This window comes from Ornithorhynchus anatinus, chromosome 2 (genome assembly GCF_004115215.2).
Source record: "Ornithorhynchus anatinus isolate Pmale09 chromosome 2, mOrnAna1.pri.v4, whole genome shotgun sequence".
NCBI classification, from domain to species: Eukaryota; Metazoa; Chordata; class Mammalia; order Monotremata; family Ornithorhynchidae; genus Ornithorhynchus; species Ornithorhynchus anatinus.
Window position 1 is genome coordinate 76,658,379 of NC_041729.1, and position 18,096 is coordinate 76,676,474.

At 39.8% G+C, this 18,096-nt stretch overlaps 1 protein-coding gene across 2 annotated transcripts in view; it reads right to left on the minus strand.

Annotated features, from left to right (window-relative positions):
* Positions 1 to 18,096, minus strand: part of AKAP12 (A-kinase anchoring protein 12) — a 130,047-nt gene that overhangs the window by 52,114 nt on the left and 59,837 nt on the right. For both annotated transcript variants that reach the window (XM_029048158.1, XM_007660336.4), the window contains exon 2: positions 925 to 1,045. In XM_029048158.1, coding sequence (XP_028903991.1) covers positions 925 to 1,045 — 121 coding nt within the window. The remainder of the gene's footprint in view (positions 1 to 924; positions 1,046 to 18,096) is intronic.

Genomic DNA, 18,096 nt, shown 5'->3' on the forward strand with positions numbered 1-18,096 from the left:
CTCAAATTTTACCTCAATAAAACAAGCTGAACTGATAAAACTATAAGCCTCCAGTCTTTTACCAGAACAAATACACTGTGGTTTGGAAAAAAAATATAGCAAAATTTCCCTACAATTATTATTACTTGACCCTGTCACAGGCAAACCACTGTTGAACATAGAAAGATGGCCCAGAGGGTACACACTTTCAGCTCCTCAGCTCTGTTTGGTGAGAATAGATCGCGAAGTTTCAATTTTCAGGTATAAATCATTCCTGTTCAAAACATTCTGCATTCAGACTGTTTTCCACTTAGCCTTCAAAAGACAAGCAACTTTTAGTCACCATAATGTGGAGTGAATTCAAAACTAGCAAGTTCCTGGTGAAAAGCTCAATATCCAATTACCCATCCCCAGAGACACATCGTCCTCAGATTTTTAGCTACTACAATAATATGTAGAGTAATGTATGTTCAGAGAAATGGAAAGATGCTTTTATCTTGAAATTTGAACTGCCAGAAAAATTGTGCAAGTGCAGCAGATTTATCCTTAAGGAAAGATGTATTAACTGTAAGAAAGTACCCATTGCTGTGTGTTTCTAACAGGAATTCACATTCACTGAAAATCCGAGCCACGCCGTTGGCCAGAGGCCAACAAAACTTCAGCATTCCATACCAGATAAGGAGAGTTGAGATAGGAGAGAGCTAAACCTTAGCGTTATGTGGAAGCATGATACATGGTAGTGTCACTCTGGAGTCGAAGCATAGAGAGGATTGCAAAAACGTTTGTTGGATCAGTAAAATTCTTCGTTTTGCTTTTGGCATCTCTAGCTGCCAGATGATGTGTGTGAGCACATGATTTTCCCTGTTCCTCTCCTACGTTATTCTCAGGTGCATCAGCACTTGAGCCTTTGGAAGTTTGCCCAAATCTTTGGAAAGGTTAACTCACCATCTGTGGTGATGGTGGCGTTTTCCGGCTGTCCAGTCGGTTCTACTACCTGAGGGCAGAGTTCTACTTGTTCTTCTTGTAGCCCATTAAGGTTGGCTATTTGGCCATTCTTTTGGAGAACCTGCAGGAGGAGGTGGGGGAGGGGGAGGAGAAAGAGAGAGATTAGTTGGGGGTTAAAAACAAAACACAAAACCAAACAGTCCTCATTCATTCACTCAATAGTATTTATTGAGCGCTTACTATGTGTACAACACTGTACTAAGCACTTGGAATGTATAAATCGGTAACAGAGACAGTCCCTGCCCTTTGACGGGCTTACAGTCTAATCGACAGGCTTACATGACTAGCTCAACTGCAAATATTTTCGTTTGGAGCAAATTAAGATCAAGATAGTAGAGAAGCCTATGGATCCTGGGTCCCCTAGAGAGTTAGAAACAATTTTCCTCTCAATATTTAAGCTCTATGTGCCAGACACTGTACTAAACACTGGGGTAGATACAGGATAATCAGGTTGGACACAGACCCTGTCCCACATAGGCTCACAGTCTCAATCTCTATTTTACAGATGAGGTAATCGAGGCACAGAGAAGTTTAGAGATTTAAGGTCAGAAAGCAGGTAAGTGGCGGAGCTGGGAATAGAACCGAGATCCTTCCGACTCCCAGGCCTGTGCTCTCCCACTAGGCCAAGCTGCTTCTTCATTCCTTCCCGACCATCAGTGATCCACAGAATGTCAGAGTTGGGGCACAGACCCTTTGCTTCCCGAGGTCAAAGTGAGTTGCCTAAAATGAGGTGATGTTTTTTCCTGAAGGTGTCACCCAGGTGTTCTTCCCCTTTTCCCAATTTCCTAACCTTTCGATGCTTGTCCAGAAAACTGAAAGGTCCTTCTTCACACCAACTTTTACAGAGGCCCACAGAAAAAGTTAGCCAGGAATCAATTAATAGTATTTAACGAGCACCTACACTGTGCAAAGCACTGTACCTAGGGCTTGGGGGAATAGAATACGATAAGGTTGACAGACTGATCTCTCCTTCAATCTCTTCCTCTAAACTCATTTTGGGCAGGCAATGTGTTTACCAACTCTGGTATATTGTACTTTCACTAGGGCTTGGTATAGTGCTGTGCATACAAGTGCTCAAATACGATTGATTGATCCCGGCCCTCAAGTAGATTTCATTGCAATCTAGTGGAGGGTTTTAGAATGTTTCTAAATTCCACTTCAGTGTTTTATTTATTCCGTCAGTGATATACCTGCTGCCACAAACAACCAAAACAATGAAGTAATGTAGGATTTGTCTACCATAACAGCTATATTCCTGAGGGGTAAGTACTCTTGCTCTCTCTATATATGCATTTTCGCCCTTTGCCTGAATATGTAATATACTGAAGCCATATGGGTGGATTGTTTTGAAATGAGGTCTAAATCTACCAATTTACTAGTAAAAAACCCACCAAAATTCCTATCTAAGGGGAATTTTAAAATATTTACTAATTTTGGCCCAAAGTCTACACTGAGATGGGTACCAAAACTTTATTTAGGCTTAAACCAAAAAACAGAAACAGCCAAATAAACACCAGATGAAATCATGTTCAGACTAGCTTATGAAGATGGGCTCATGTGTGTTTTGTACTGCTCATGTGACTTGAGGTCAAGTCAGTCACTAAGCCAATTAAAACAATCACTTAACCAAGAGATTTATTTTCATGGACTAGCAGCTGCCCCACTGCAAAAACATCTCTAAAGTAAGACAAAACCACTTGGCAAGCACCTAATGTTACCTCTGTTGCTTATTGTTTGACAGATCCTCTGGTTGCCAAACCACTGATTGAGGTTAGATTTTTTTTTTCCAAGTAAGAGAGAGGTGGTGGGTATGAGACTTGGAGGTATTCTATCCAGAAGTCCTTAGTTATGCTAAATTAATTCCACCTGACAGTGTTCTTCTCTATGCAGAGCTGTCCAACTACATAATTTTCTCTAGGGAAGAAGAGATGTGGATACATTCTAATGTTATCACCACAGATGGAATAACTTGGCTTCAAAATTTTACATGCTGAGACTATATATTAAATAAAAGGGTGAAAGACCCAAATACTGATATTTTATTCCCACTCAGTCTTTTCTGACCATATGTAGACAATAGATATTAAAACAAAAACGCCACAATGCTCACGAGCAAGAGAAATCCATATTTTCATCATTTCTATGACCCTTTTAAAGACGTTCAGTGTTAAAGTGATGAAAAGGAGTCAGAGATTCCTAAAACCTGATTTTGTTGTTCCTGCACTTTTCATTCCCCTTTAAAGAAAGTTCTAAGTAGTACAGGGCAAAGAGGAAAAATATAACAGCAGTTGCTTTCTCTTTGGGGTGGCCACCTGTCAAATTTTACATTGGACATCCCAGTTTTATTAATATTAACAATGATAATTATACTAATTCTGGTATTTGTTAAAAGCTTACTATATACCAGACACTGTTACAAACACTGGTGTAGTTACAATCAGTTCTGATACAATTCTTGTTCCACATGGGTCTCACAGTCTAAGTAGGAGGGAGGATAGGAATTGAATCTCCATTTTACAGATGAGGAAACTGAGGCATAGAGAAGGTAACTGACTTGCCCAAGATCACACATCAGGTAATTGGCAGAGTTTGGGATTAGAACCCAGATCCTCAGACTCCCAGGCCTCTGCTATTTCCATTAGACCATCCTGTTTTTCAGAAAGCCTGTCCAGAACTGATAGAGCACTAACCATTTTCCTGTCCTGAACTTTTATTTTTAAAGTAGGCAGCAAGACTATAGATTGTTTGAAATCCCCAGATAACCTTTTTATATATGTGTCCTTATTAATCAATCAGTGGTATTTATTGAGCATTGCCTGTGTGCAGAGTACTTGGGCAAAGTACAGTCAACCAACTGGTAGATAAAATCCCTGTCCATGAAGAGTTTGCAGTCTAAAGTAGACAGAAGTAAAAATAAAAGGATGCCTTTCTAAATTGTGTGGTGTCTATAGCCTGCTCTGAGATTAACCTGAAAATGACTGTCTTTATATATTTCAAAATAAATGTCACCAAGAACGAGAAGCAGAATGGATTAATAAAAAGAGCACAGGCTTGGGAAGCAGAGGACCTAGGTCCAAATTCCAGCTGTCAATTGCATGCTGTGTGACCTTGGGCAAGTCACCTCACTTCTCTGTACTTCCATTCCCTCAACTGTGAAATGGGAATTAAATAACTCTAGACTGTAAGCTCGTCATGAGCAGGGAACAGGTCTATTAAACTACTGTATTGTACTCTCCCAAGCGCTTAGTACACAGTACTTAGTACACAGCTTTGAACACAGTAAGCGCTCAATAAACACAATTGAGTGTTCTCCCTCCTACTTAGCCTCTGATCTCCAGTAGGAACAGGGACTGTGTTCAGCCTAATTAACTTGAACAGACCCCAGCAGTTAGATGAGCTGGAGAAGCAGCATGGCTCAGTGAAAAGAGCCCAGGCTTTTAAGTCAGAGGTCATGGGTTCGAATCCCTGCTCTCCCACTTGTCAGCTGTGTGACTTTGGGCATCACTTCACTTCTCTGTGCCTCAGTTACCTCATCTGTTAAATGGGGATGAAGACTGTGAGTCTTACGTGGGACAACCTGATTACCCTATATCTCCCCCAGCGCTTAGAACAGTGCTCTGCACATAGAAAGCGCTTAACAAATACCAACATTATTATGAGTACTTGTCATAGTAAAAACACTTCACTACCGTACAAAAGGACAGAAAGACAAGCATTGATGGCTTTCAGCAAAACAAGGCAAAAAACCACAAAACATAAAAGAAAATCAATGATTTGTGGTTTTGATCATATTTATAGCTATGAAAAATAATACAGGGAAGACTCATCAGCAAAGGAGCATCTGAATTCTTGTGCATGGTCCCTGAAGCAGCATGGTTTAGTGGATAGAACACTGGTTGGGGAATCAGAAGGACCTGAGTTCTAATCGAGAAGCAGCTTGGCTCAGTGAAAAGAGCCCAGGCTTGGGAGTCAGAGGTCATGGGTTCTGATCCCAGCTCCACTGCTTGCCAGCTGTGTGACTTTGGGCAAGTTGCTTAACTTCCCTGTGCCTCAGTTACTTCATCTGTAAAATAGGGATTAAAACTGTGAGCCCCAAGTGGGACAACCTGATCACCTTGTATCCCCCCCAGCACTTAGAACAGTGCTTTGCACATAGTAAGCTCTTAAATACTATCATTATTATTATTAATCCCAGCTCCATCACATCTAGAATGTGACACTGGGCAAGTCAATTCACTTCTCTGTGCCTCAGTTACCTCATCTGTAAAATGGGGATTAATAGTGTGAGCCCCATGTGGGACAGGGTCTATATCCAAACTTATTAACTTGTATCTACCTCAGGGCTTAGAAAATAGTGCTTGGTACATAGTAAGAACTTTACAAGTACCATTATTATCATTATTATTATTCCTCCACTACCTGGTCCCAGTGCAAGGGATACCCCTCACTTGCTATAGTGGAACGCTTTGACTTCTGCTAGAGAATGCTCCTTGCTCTTCTGACACCACCCATGCATAGACCTTCCCATTTCCCTATTTTTGGTAGGACTCGGAGGTGATGATGATTTAAAGTTCCTTCTCCCAAAATTAGTCGATTTGCTTGAAGGACCACAGCCACTTTCTACGTTTTGGAGGGAGATGGGGTGAGTCCAAATTGCTGCAAAAAATTTTTCTATCCCCATCCATGTCTTAAAATATCCAGTAGATGGGAATAGGAACAGATGAAGCTGCAAGTCGTTAGTAGCAAGAGGCAAAAGGTTGGGAGATAGAAAGGGACGTAATGGTGTGCTCAGAAGTCAGAGAAAAAGAGAAATGTTCATATTTATGGTTTGAAGTCTTTTGTTCATCTATAGCACTTATTTAGCACTTTGTGCAGACCATCGTACTAAGCTCTATTTAATATCTAAAGGTTCATCCCAACCCCTATGGTAAATAGTGATTTACCGGAAAAGACAGAACAAGTCTAGTAGGGCTTAAAAAAACAAAAGCTGGACAGAAAAATGTCCAGTTTTTTCGGTAGTTACATATTGTAAAGCTTTCCACACACTTCAAAGAGTCCTATAAACATCTTCCAAACAGACTAGAGGCATACATAAAAGCAAACAGGAACTATTAATAATCTAGTCAATATATGCATTGCCAATTTTTTTTCCAATCTACATTTTTCTGGCAAATGCTTGGAACTTACTTTCAGCAATATCAGGTATACTAATCTTTCAAAAGCTATAGTAACTCAGCAGTTGTATAATAAAGGAAAGCAGTGATTGTCAGTGCTAAGATTAAGTGGACTTGATACAATAAGGTCCCATGAGCAATACAAACTCTTGAATTTATGAATGATATTTTATTTGGTTTGGTATATATAGGATTCTAGTCTCTGGCTGAAAAATACTAAATTTAAGTCTAACTTTTAATGATCGAGGGAGTTGTAAGTATGTGTTTAAGAGAAACCCTGACATTCTGGTTTTATATATATATATATAAAAAAAAAGTTTACTTTTTTTATTGGTCATTAATCAAAGCAGAACCCTATTAGCTATGCCTATACCATGACCCTAATGAGGCGCTTATCAAGCAGGAAAATTAAAAATGGACAGACCTGAAGAGATGTTTTTAATTAGCTAAAAAGGGTTGAATCAACTGCTGTAGTTGACATCACCACAGTGAAACAAGCTTTGAAGGTGCACCTCTTCCAAGAGGCCTTCCCAGACTAAGCTCCCTTTTCTCTCCTCAGCTCCCCTCAGGTCATCGACTAACTCCCTTTGCTCTTCCCCCCTTCCCCACCCTACTGCACTTATGTATCTATCTACAATTCTATTTATATTGATGCCTGTTTACTTGTTTTGATGTGCATATATCTATTATTCTATTTATATTGATGCTGGTTTACTTGTTTTGATGTCTGCCTCCCCTCCTTCTAGACTGTAAGCCCTGTGGGGCAGGGACTGTCTCTTTACTTACTGCAGAACTGTACTTTCCAAGTGTTTAGTACAGTGCTCTACAATCAGTAAGCTCAATAAATATGAATGAAAGGGGGCATTAAAGCCAATTATGAGGCATTTGTTTGATGTGGATGAGCAGCCTCTGGAGGTTTTTGAGGAGTGGGGAGTAGTGGACTGAATTTTATTTTAAGAGAGCAGCAGAATAAAGTATGATGATGATGGTGGTGGTGGTGGTTGTATTTGTTAAGCACTTACTATGTACCAAGCACTGTTCTGGGTAGATAGGAGGTAATTGGGTTGTCCCACATGGGGCTCACAGTATTAATCCCCAATTACAGATGGGGTAACAGGCACAGAGAGGTTATGTGACTGCCCAAGGTCACACAGCAGACAAGTGGCAAAGGCACTTCCAAATTTTTATCAAGGAAACTATGGATACACTACCAGAACGACTGCAGAGATAATAATAATAATAATGTTGGTGTTTGTTAAGCGCTTACTATGTGCCGAGCACTGTTCTAAGCGCTGGGGTAGACACAGGGGAATCAGGTTGTCCCACATGGGGCTCACAGTTTTAATCCCCATTTTACAGATGAGGGAACTGAGGCACAGAGAAGTTAAGTGACTTGCCCACAGTCACACAGCTGACAAGTGGCAGAGCTGGGATTTGAACTCATGAGCCCTGACTCCAAAGCCCGTGCTCTTTCCAATGAGCCACGCTGCTTCTCTGCTGCTCAGAGAGAGTTGGGGCGTTCTGGGAGAGATCTGTCCATGGCATCACTATTGGTCGGAGACGACTCGACCGTATAAGACAAGGACTACCATTTGGGACACAGCAGCAGCATAAAAAAAAAGCCAAAAACAAAAACAAACAAAAAAAAAAACCCAACTTTCCCTACTCATCTCCTGTCATTATGTTCCCATTGGCTTTTTTTCCTGAGATTATTTATTTCTGCTGTGACCTCAAAATGCTCCTGGGAAGTCAAGGTGAAATTGACTTTATAGGTCAAGTTTAGCAACTAAGGAAAATGGAAGCATGTACCACAATTCTCTGCAGTACATCAAGAAGAAATATTTTACTTCACCGGCTTCCTCCTATTATCAGTGGTATTTATTGAGCACTTATGTGCAGAGTACTGTACAACAGAGTTGTTATACATGTTCCCTCCCCATAGTGAGTTTACAGTCTAGAGGGAGAAACAGACATTAATAAAAGTTTTAGTTTGTAGTCATGTACATAAGTGCTCATTGGTGCTGTAGCTTCAGCACACCAGTGAAACTAATTTCAAAACTGCTGGGATTCAAACTGCATGCTAGCCTAATTCTCTATGACTTAGTTGGTAGAAATTGTAAATTATTTATGTTTAGTAATTTGACATTGACAGGTACACTTTAAAAGAAAGCAAAGGAAATAAAGTTAAGTTGACAGGACAGTGTATCACTTTATTCATTATTTTTCAGCAGTTGAACAAAAAAGTGTTCGCATTTCTCAGTCTTTTCAAGATCTTTTCAAGAAATTGAGAAGAATGGGGTATCCAGTCCAGTGGATTTCTCTGGAGATATTTAAAATTTTCGCTTGTGAGCCCTGCCCAAAAGGAGAGAGAACACTTTCTTGTGTAAAAATTATGACAAAGATAAGCACCAAGGATGGATATGATAGTGCAGAAGCATAAACAAAGTACATCAACTTCTGGCTCACCAGTTGAAGGTCCCAAATAGAAAATGACATAGCAGTACCATTAAAAAAGATAAGCTTGACTGCAAGATATGGAATCACAGAGGCTTCCCATCCCACTGCTAATAATCAGCAATTTTAAAGTTTCATATTCTGCTTTTCTCCCCCATTACATTTAGCAAATTGAAAATTCTTCTACTGTTGATCACATATTAAGGCCAAACAAGGTTGGACAGTAAATCCAGAGAATCAATCATTTCCTCAGTGGGCTCATAGAATGTAGCTAATCCCCATCATTCCTTGATCCAGATCTAGGCTCATTCCAAACATTCTGCAAAACAGATCCAAATGCACCAGAGCTAATTTTGCCTCATTCTTTTCATCCTTCTACACTGGTTCTACTAAAATACCCAGATCCAGCTGTCTCGACAACTGATTAAACTACCAAAACACATGCTGCAAATGTACCTCCAAGAGCCTTCATTTTAAGTCTTGTGTTCTCATTGGCTAACCAGTCTTGCTCCACCACCAACTGTCCTATTAAAGTGTTACTCAGATGACAAATATTTCATAAGAAGTTTAAATCACAGTTATTACAGAGCTCACTGGGTTATGGCAGACAATATGCCCTGCCTGGTATTGGTTTATATATTGAAATGTCTACAAATTACAAAGAGTCAAAGGAATAATATGCATCGCCTTAAAAATAATGTTTTGAAGTCAGCAGCCGTCTGCTCTGATTGGAAGTATCTGAATTACCTGTTTTATACAGAAACAGACAGGATCAACAACAATGGTTTTGGTGACAGTTCTTGATAGTATGTCATCCAAACCCAAACAATTTCTCACTTTAATATTTTTGTAATATGATTCAAAAATCAAAAACTGAGTGACAAAAATAGTAAAGACATGTCAGAAAATTAAAGACATAAGACAGGAAAATCATCACTGGTGTAATATTTTTTCAAAATAGTGAAGATTCTAAATTAGAAGTAAAAAAACTCAAAGAATTTTATTTTGAAAGATAATGACAAGAGATTATTTTATGGCATTGGCTTGAGATTATTACCCAATTATTAGAAGACCTTGTCATACCATTCTCTCACCATGCATGTTTCATTACCTGTTTTGGCTAGATGTGGTTGGGGGATTATATGGCATGCTTTTAAATAAACACATGAGTAGTGATGATCAAGTTAGTGATAAATATCTAAATTTTTCTTTAATAAGTTGATGACCATTATCAATGGTATTTATTGAGCACTAAGTGTTCAGACCACTATACTAAGCAGTTAGGAGAGTACAACAGAGTTGTTAGATATGAACGCTACCCACAAGGATCTTAAAGACATTAAAATTAATTAGAGATAGATCTTTTTTCTCTCCCATTTCCCCTATCTTTAAGTGAGGTATGGATTGGAGTGGGAAGAAAAAGAGGCAGGAAGGTCAATTAGAAAGCTGATATAGTAGTAACCAAGGCAAGAAATAAGTGCTTGGATCAATATGGTAGCAGTTTGGGTAGAGAGGAGACACTGGGCTCTAGAGATGTTGTGCAGGTAGAGTCTACAGGATTTGGTGATGCTAGATATAATGGGTTGAATGAAAGATGAGTCAGGAATAATACCCAGCTAGTGGGTTTGTCAAACAGGGAGGACAGTGATGTTGTCTACAGTGATAGGAAAGTCAAGGGGAGGATAGGTTTTGGGTGGGAAGATGAGGAGTTCTCCTTTGAATATGTTTAGTTTGAGGTGTCAGTGGGACATCCAGGTAGAGATGTCCAGAAAACAGGAAGAGATGTGTCTGAAGAGGAGAACTGGAACCTCAATTTGAAATTCAAATAGTAGCGTTTATTGAGCACAGACTGTGTGTGGTACACTGTAACAGCCATGTAGGAAGTACAGAACAACAAAGTGATGTGTTCCCTGACCTCTGGAGTTTACACTCATGTAATCTCCATGTTATAGGAAAATTTACAGTGTTGGAATTGCAAATAGAGAAGCAGTGTGGTTTAGTGGATAGAGCCTGGGTTTATAAGTCAGAACAACCTGGATTCTGATTCCAGCTCCACCATTTGTCTGCTGTGTGATCTGGGGCAAGGCACTTCTCTGTGATTCAGTTACCTCATCTGTAAAATGGCGATTTAAGACTGTGGGCCCATGTGATACATGGACTGTGTCCAACCCAATTAGCTTGTACTGTTATTATTAATGTCTGTCTCCTCCCTGTCTAGACTATGAGCTCATTCTGAGCAGGAATGTGTCCACAGTTCTGGTGTACTGTACTCTCCCAAGTGCTTCGTACAGTGCTTGGCATACAGTAAGTGCTCATAAATACTACTGAAGTGTTTAAATATTTTTTAAAAATAGAAGCAATCTGGCACTTGCTCCACTAAATTAACGCTAAGGACAAAATTGGTTCTAAAATCATGCTTCTTCCTCCCCACCCCCCACCCCCAATAAGAAACTGATGCTAATTAGGAAAATCATAAAAAATAGAAAGGACTAACTATCCCATGTCTTATTTCTACCTTCCAACTCCTGCCATTACCTCCACCCGTAACTGTCTACAGAAGAGAACCTCTCCAGAGACTCCCATAAGGATGTACCCTAGTGTCAACTCTACAGCCAAGAAATCTTCCTAATATCTTGCCTAAATCCCTCATCTTTCGATGCAAGTTCATTCCTTCTTGTCCTGTCCTAAGTGGAAAAAAAACCTGCACCTCTCTCACATAGGCAATTAAAGATGATTAAATCTGTTACCCAATAGCATTTATTGAGTGCTTACGACGTGCAGAAGAGAATATGACAGAGTTAGCAGATATGCTACTTGCCCACAACATAGCTTATAGGCTATGGTATTTAAGTGCTTACTATTGCCTAGTGCTGGAATAATAGTAATAATGATAATAATAATAATGATAATATTTGTTACGCACTATGTACGAGGCACTATACTAAAATAATCAGACAATTTCAGTTCCATGTGTGTCTCCCAATCTATAGGGAAGAGCAGATATCTAATCCCCACTGCATAGATAAGGAAACAGGCACAGAAGTGAAATGATTTGCCCAAGGTCACTTAACAGGCAAGTGGCAGATCTGGGATTAAAATCCAAGATGCCCGACTCCCAGGGCAGTGCTCTTAGCATTAGGCAACTATTGCTCACTTATCTCTTTTCCGGAACATATCCCCAATTCTTTTTGGGCCTAATTTCCAAATTGTCCACATCTCTCTTCAGATATGGGGCAGAAACTTGACAGGAGTGGATTGCTGTGTCTTAGCCTAAATAAGCCAAAATACCAACGCGGTAAAGTTGCTTGAAAACATTTATGTATCAGGACAAAAGGACTAAGTGCTTAGACTGTGAGCCCCATTAGGGATCTGATTATGTTGTGTCTACTCCAGCATTCAGTAAAGTGCTTGGTACAGAGTAAGCACTTAAAATACCACAGTTACCCTGTACCAAGGATGGTGCTAAGCACTGGAGTAGATACAATCCAATCAAAATCTTTGACCCACTAAGAGCCCCCTGAAAATCGACAAGCCTGTAAGAGTCTGTATATTTTCCTCAAGGAGAATCTTTGGAAAAACAGCCTGCTAATGTTTGCTTACTAAATAATTTAAGTTTATTGCCTCCCCCTCACCTAAAAAAATAGTTTAGACAAAGTTGTAATTTGAATATTCAAGATGGTTGTCAATTATGTATCTGAAACTAATTTTCATTAATCTGATTCACATATCACTCACATAGAAGCAGCATGACCTAGTGGATAAGAGCATGGGCCTGGGAGTTGGGCATCTTGAGTTTTAATCCTAGTTCTTCCACTTGCCTGTTATGTGACCTTGGGAACATCATTAAACTTCTGCACCTGTTTCCTGACATGTGACTTTGGACTAGTCACTTAACTTCTCTGTACCTCAGTTACCTCATCTGCAAGATGGGGATTTAGACTGTGAACCGTGTGGGTTTCAACCACGACCACTATGCAGATGATTCCCAAATCTGTATCTCCAGCCCTGATCTCTCTCCCTCTGCAGTCTTATATTTCCTCTTGCTTTTAAGATCTCTCTACTTTGATGTACTGCCATCACCTCAAACTTAAGTCCAAAACTGAACTCCGTATCTTCCTACCCAAACCCATCACTGCAGATAGCACCATCCTTCTTGTCTCACGAGCCCATAACCTTGGTCTTATCCTTGACTCCACTCTCATTCAACCCATCACTAAATCCTGTCAGTTCAACCTTCACAACTTCATTAAATATCCACCCTTTCCTCTCCATCCCAACTTCTGGCACAGTAGTACTTATCCTTTCCTGCCATGATTATTATATCAGCCTCCTTGCTGACATCCCTGACTCCTGCCTCTCCCTATTGCAGTCCATACTTCACTCTGCTGCCCAGATCATCTTTCTACAAAAACATGGTTTCCCCACTCTTCAATCTCCAGTGGTCACCCCACCTACTCAACAGAAACTCCTTACTATTGGCTTTAAAACACTCAATCACCTTGCCCTCTCTTACTACAATCCAGCCCGCACACTTCCGTCCTCAAATGCCAACCTACTTGATTTACCTCAATCTTGTCTATCTCTCCATGAACCTCTCACCCACATCCTGCCTCTGGCCTGGAACACCTTCCCTTTTCTTATCCAGACGATTACTCTATTAAAATTACTGTACTCTACCAACTGCTTATTACAGTGCTTTATGAACAGTAAGTGCTCAATAAATAGGATTCATGTGGGGCATGGATTGTGTACAACCTGATAAACTTATATCTACCTCAGCACTTAGTACAGGTCTTGGCACATACAATTAAAAAAAAAACCACCATGCCTTAATTATAGATGAGTTCATTTTTGTTTAACACCTCTCTGATTTTACTATTTGGACCTTTTAAAGTGATTTTTGGACACCTGCTATTTAATGCTTAAACAATAACACCAGAAGGTTGTAGATTATTCACTATCTCACTGTTGTTAAAGCCACAACTCCATGCTTCATGTACTGTCTTATCTTTATATCCAAATTTGGGATTCTGTGAAGGAAAACCTCAGTACTCTAAAGGTCATGGGTTCTAATCCCAGCTCGCCACTTGTCTGCTGTGTGACCCTGGGCAAGTCACTTCACTTTTCTGGGCCTCAGTTACCTCAACCGTAAAATGGGGATTGAGAGCCCCACATATGACAGGCACTGTATCCAATGCAATTGTGCTTGTATCCACCCCAGCACTTAGTACAGTGCATGGCACATATTTAACAAATACCATAATTATTATTACTATTATTAAAAATCTGGGTAGGTAGGAGACCAACCATATCACCTATCCACAAGTTCTGCCTACCTGAAATTAGCGAGGAAAGACAACAATAAATGACAACTTAAAACAAAAAACCACTACCACCACCAATAGGTTTTGGGTTTGTTTTTTTTGAGTGCTTTGTAGATGAGTTGAGAGTAACTAAGTATACTCCATGGTAACTGACTGGCAGAGTCCTTATCTCTCTTACTGATGACCTTTTGCTCAGGCCCTTCCTGTTACCTAGAATTCTCTCCCCTTTGAGTGCTTACACTGGACAGAGCACTGTACCAAGTGCTTGGGAAGAGGGTTCAATATAGGAGACCCGACCCTGCCCTCTAGAACTTTCGATCTAGATTGGCTATCTAAAACTTGAAGCCATAAATTATTTAAAATGATGTATTCCTATAGTTCATTAATTTCTGAATGTTTAATTATTCCTTAAAAAACTAAACAGAAAGTTTTTTCCCTTGCAGCATGTATCAGTAGTCTAAATTTGCAATATCATAAGATCAGGGATCAATAGGATATTAGGGCAATCCTTGCCATCAAGATGTATAGGAATTTCTGTTATATACACCACCCTCTTCTCACACTCCACTTTTCAGCCTAAGTGCTTCAGTTGAAGATCCATTTCTGTAGTCAAATGTTCTCCATTTGGCATTAGATTAATAATAGATCTTTAGTAGGTTAGTATTGGTATTAAGATGCCTTTTGCTGACTAGCCTGTGAACTATAACACTTCCAAAATTGAATATGTACAAACATACATGAAACAAATATTTCAAGGTATTTTGGGTACAAATTTCTATTATTTGGTTATGTCAGTATTGTGTTTATAACCCTGTCTTGAATATATTTACAGTCTTGGGGGGTTTTTTTGGAAATACACACATTAATGGACACAGTATGGCTTAGTGGAAAGAGCATGGGCTCAGGAGTCAGAGGTTGTAGGTTCCAATCCTGGCTCTGCCAGTTGTCAGCGGTGTGAATTGGGGCAAGTCACTTCACTTCTCTGTGCCTCAGTTACCTCACCTGAAAATGGGGATTAAGGCTGTGAGTCCCATGTGGGACAACCTGATTACCTTATCTACCCCAGTGTTTAGAACAGTGCTTGGCACATAGTAAGTGCTTAACAAATAGTCACCATTATCATTATTACTGGGAAAATACACAAATTATCTTACTGAGAAACTACTTTGAGTGTCACAACACCATTTTTGAGGAGCCAAATCAGAGTACTCGCTGGGGAGTTCTTGCATTTATTATACTTAAAATAGCCTCAGATAGTTTCCTGAAAAGTATTCAAATGATACATCAATTTTTTACTTTGCCAGGAAGTCGGCTTGTTAAAGGCAAAATTAAGTGAAATTTAAGAACCCAGGCCCTTATTCCTAAACATTGCAGGATATGCCTAAACTGATAAATCAGCTCCACCTATCCAACACAACTGACACAAAAGTCCAAACTATATGAGTGCATATGTATAAATCAATATTTAAAGATTAAAAGTATATATGGATACACTTCCATTCTTAATTTTTGTCCATTCCATTCTCTTCCCCACCACCCTCTCAGCTCCAACATACTTATTGGATGGAGGTCTCCTCCTCTAGATTTAAAACTCCTTTAGGGAACAGGCTAGGTTTTCACAATATTAGTACTTTACGTATACTCAAATACAACAGGTTAGGATGTAAGCTCCTTGTGGGCAGGCTTCTAGTACAGTCCACCTCACCAAGCAGGTGCTCAATAAATGCTACTGCTGAACAGCAGACTAATCCGGGCTCCGCCACTTGTCTACGTGACCTCGGGCAAGCCACTTCGCTTTTCTGTGCCTCAATTCTCTCATCTGTAAAATGGAGATTAAGACCATGAGCTCCATGTGAAACAGAGACTATATCCAACCTGATTTGTTAGTATGTGCCCAGCACTGAGAACAGTTCTTGATATATAAGTGCTTAACGAATACCATCATTAATAGCCCTGGCCAGACTTACCACCATCCTCTCTCCCTCAAATTGATACTTATGCTCTGGGTGGGCAATTTCTTTATCTCCACCCCATCTCTCTAGATGGGCCAGTACCTCTCCCACCCACTTTTTTTCCCAGTTGGCTGCTCCCTACTGATCAAAGAGATGGCTTTTAGGATGTGGGGTAAGGAGGGGGTGCCTTCTTATGCACAACTCCCCTTCTTGGTCCTTCTCCCAGCGAATCCTGCCACCTAGGAGCCAGCTGAGCTAGTTAAATTTTTATCAGTCAAGGGTACATACTAAGTACTATAATATACCATTATAGTTGAGAAAGCTGAGTCTTGGAGGAGTTAAGTGACCTGCATAAGGTCACACCAGAGGCAAGTGGCAGATACAGGATTCGAACCCAGATCCTCTGACTCCCAGGCCCATGATCTTTCCACTTGGCTACACTGCTTCTCAAATGAAATTCAAATGCAACAACAAATTGGCATAATGGGTAAATGTTTGAACTTCAACAAATGGAATGTACTGTGCAGAGTACTGTTCTAAGCACTTGGGAGAACACAACAGAGTGGATGGACCCATTACCTGACACAAGGTAGCAACCAATATAATCACAACATTTTATATTTATAAATTGGGATGACAAGTGAGGACCAGTAGATTAGTACGTAATGTGGACATTTAAAAAATTGTTTTCCTGATTTCAGTCTGGCCCTGAAGCTGTGATTCCATGCTAATATGTACAACTGTACAGGGAGTTAAATAACTTATTCCACTGCATAAATGGTATATTTTTAAAATTAGAATCCAAGATTCCCAATTCTCCCTTTTCACTACTAGATGACATAATACATTCAGACAATTATGCTCTATTTAATAGTTGGTTCATGTCATCCTAAAGTCTTCATCCAGCACCTAATGCAGTGTCTGATGTATGGTAAGTTCTTAAATAGCAGGAAAAAATTAATAGGAGAAATAAGCAGTTTTATATCTTTTGAAACCAAACACTACTTTGAAATCACTAGATATATTATTGCAAAAGGTAATTTCTCTTGCCTCACAAATTCCAATAAAAGGTGGATCACTCATGAAATATACAGGTCTTTAAAATTCAAATATGTATCCATTATGCCAGTTTGATGTTGAGCTTAAATTTCATTTAAGAAGCGGTGTGGCCTAGTGGAAAGAGCATGGGCCTGGGAGTCAGAGGATCTGGGTTCCAATCCTGCATCTACCACTTGCCTGCGGTATGATCTTGGGCAAGTCACAACTCCTTGCCTCAGTTTCCTCAACTATAAAATGGGGGATCAGAACTTACAAGCGTGAGCCCCACATGGGACAGGGACTGTGTCCGACCTGATTGCCTTGTATCTACCCAGTACTTAGCACATAGTGAGCATTTAAAAACCATTTTTAAAATAGTATTGAATAGCAAGATAATTTTTAAAAGCAGGAAATTCTTCACTAGAAAGGATGAAAAGGCAGGAGATTCTTCAGGGGCATAGTCCCCTTAACTGCTATCAGCCACAAAAAGTATTCTGATGGTCAGCCCTGTTTACTCTAAAATGAGTTGTTTGCTTCAAGAATGTTCACTGAAAGATAAAGTTGAATCAATAACCAGGAATCAGTTGGGTCAGTGGGTTGCAGCCCTGACCTGGTTTTCTTCCAGCTGTCTTGTAGCATTATCACTGAAGAGCTTACTGCACATGGCAACAGAAGAATAGTAAAATTTTCCACCCACAAGGAGGGGGTGAATATTGTTTTACACTTGCTGAGGGAATCTCCACTACTTTGTAGTCTATGCGTTCTAAGCTACTTTTGCAATTGATTAAAATGTCTCAGCTTTGAAGCATACTAAAACAGACCCTCTACTGCTCCATCTCTCCACTCCTGTCTTCAGGATAGAAAGCACTCAGCATGGAAAGAAGGGGAGGTCAGAGGGGAAAGTTATATTAAGAGATACCAAGGGAATTCTGAATGCTGCCCATGTGAAAAAGCTAAAGAAAGTTACTGCACAAGATGGCATGGATTATTTAATAAAGTTATTAAAAATTTAGCTCAGATAATGGATCTAAAGAGGGTGCCCTTCTGAATAATCCATTTAGGCAGCATAAATCGTTGCTAATCATATTGAAATGATATATTGAAATGGATTTTTTTTATTTTCTTGCCAGCACTATACTTCCTTATCATTCAGTGAGTCAGCCTACTACT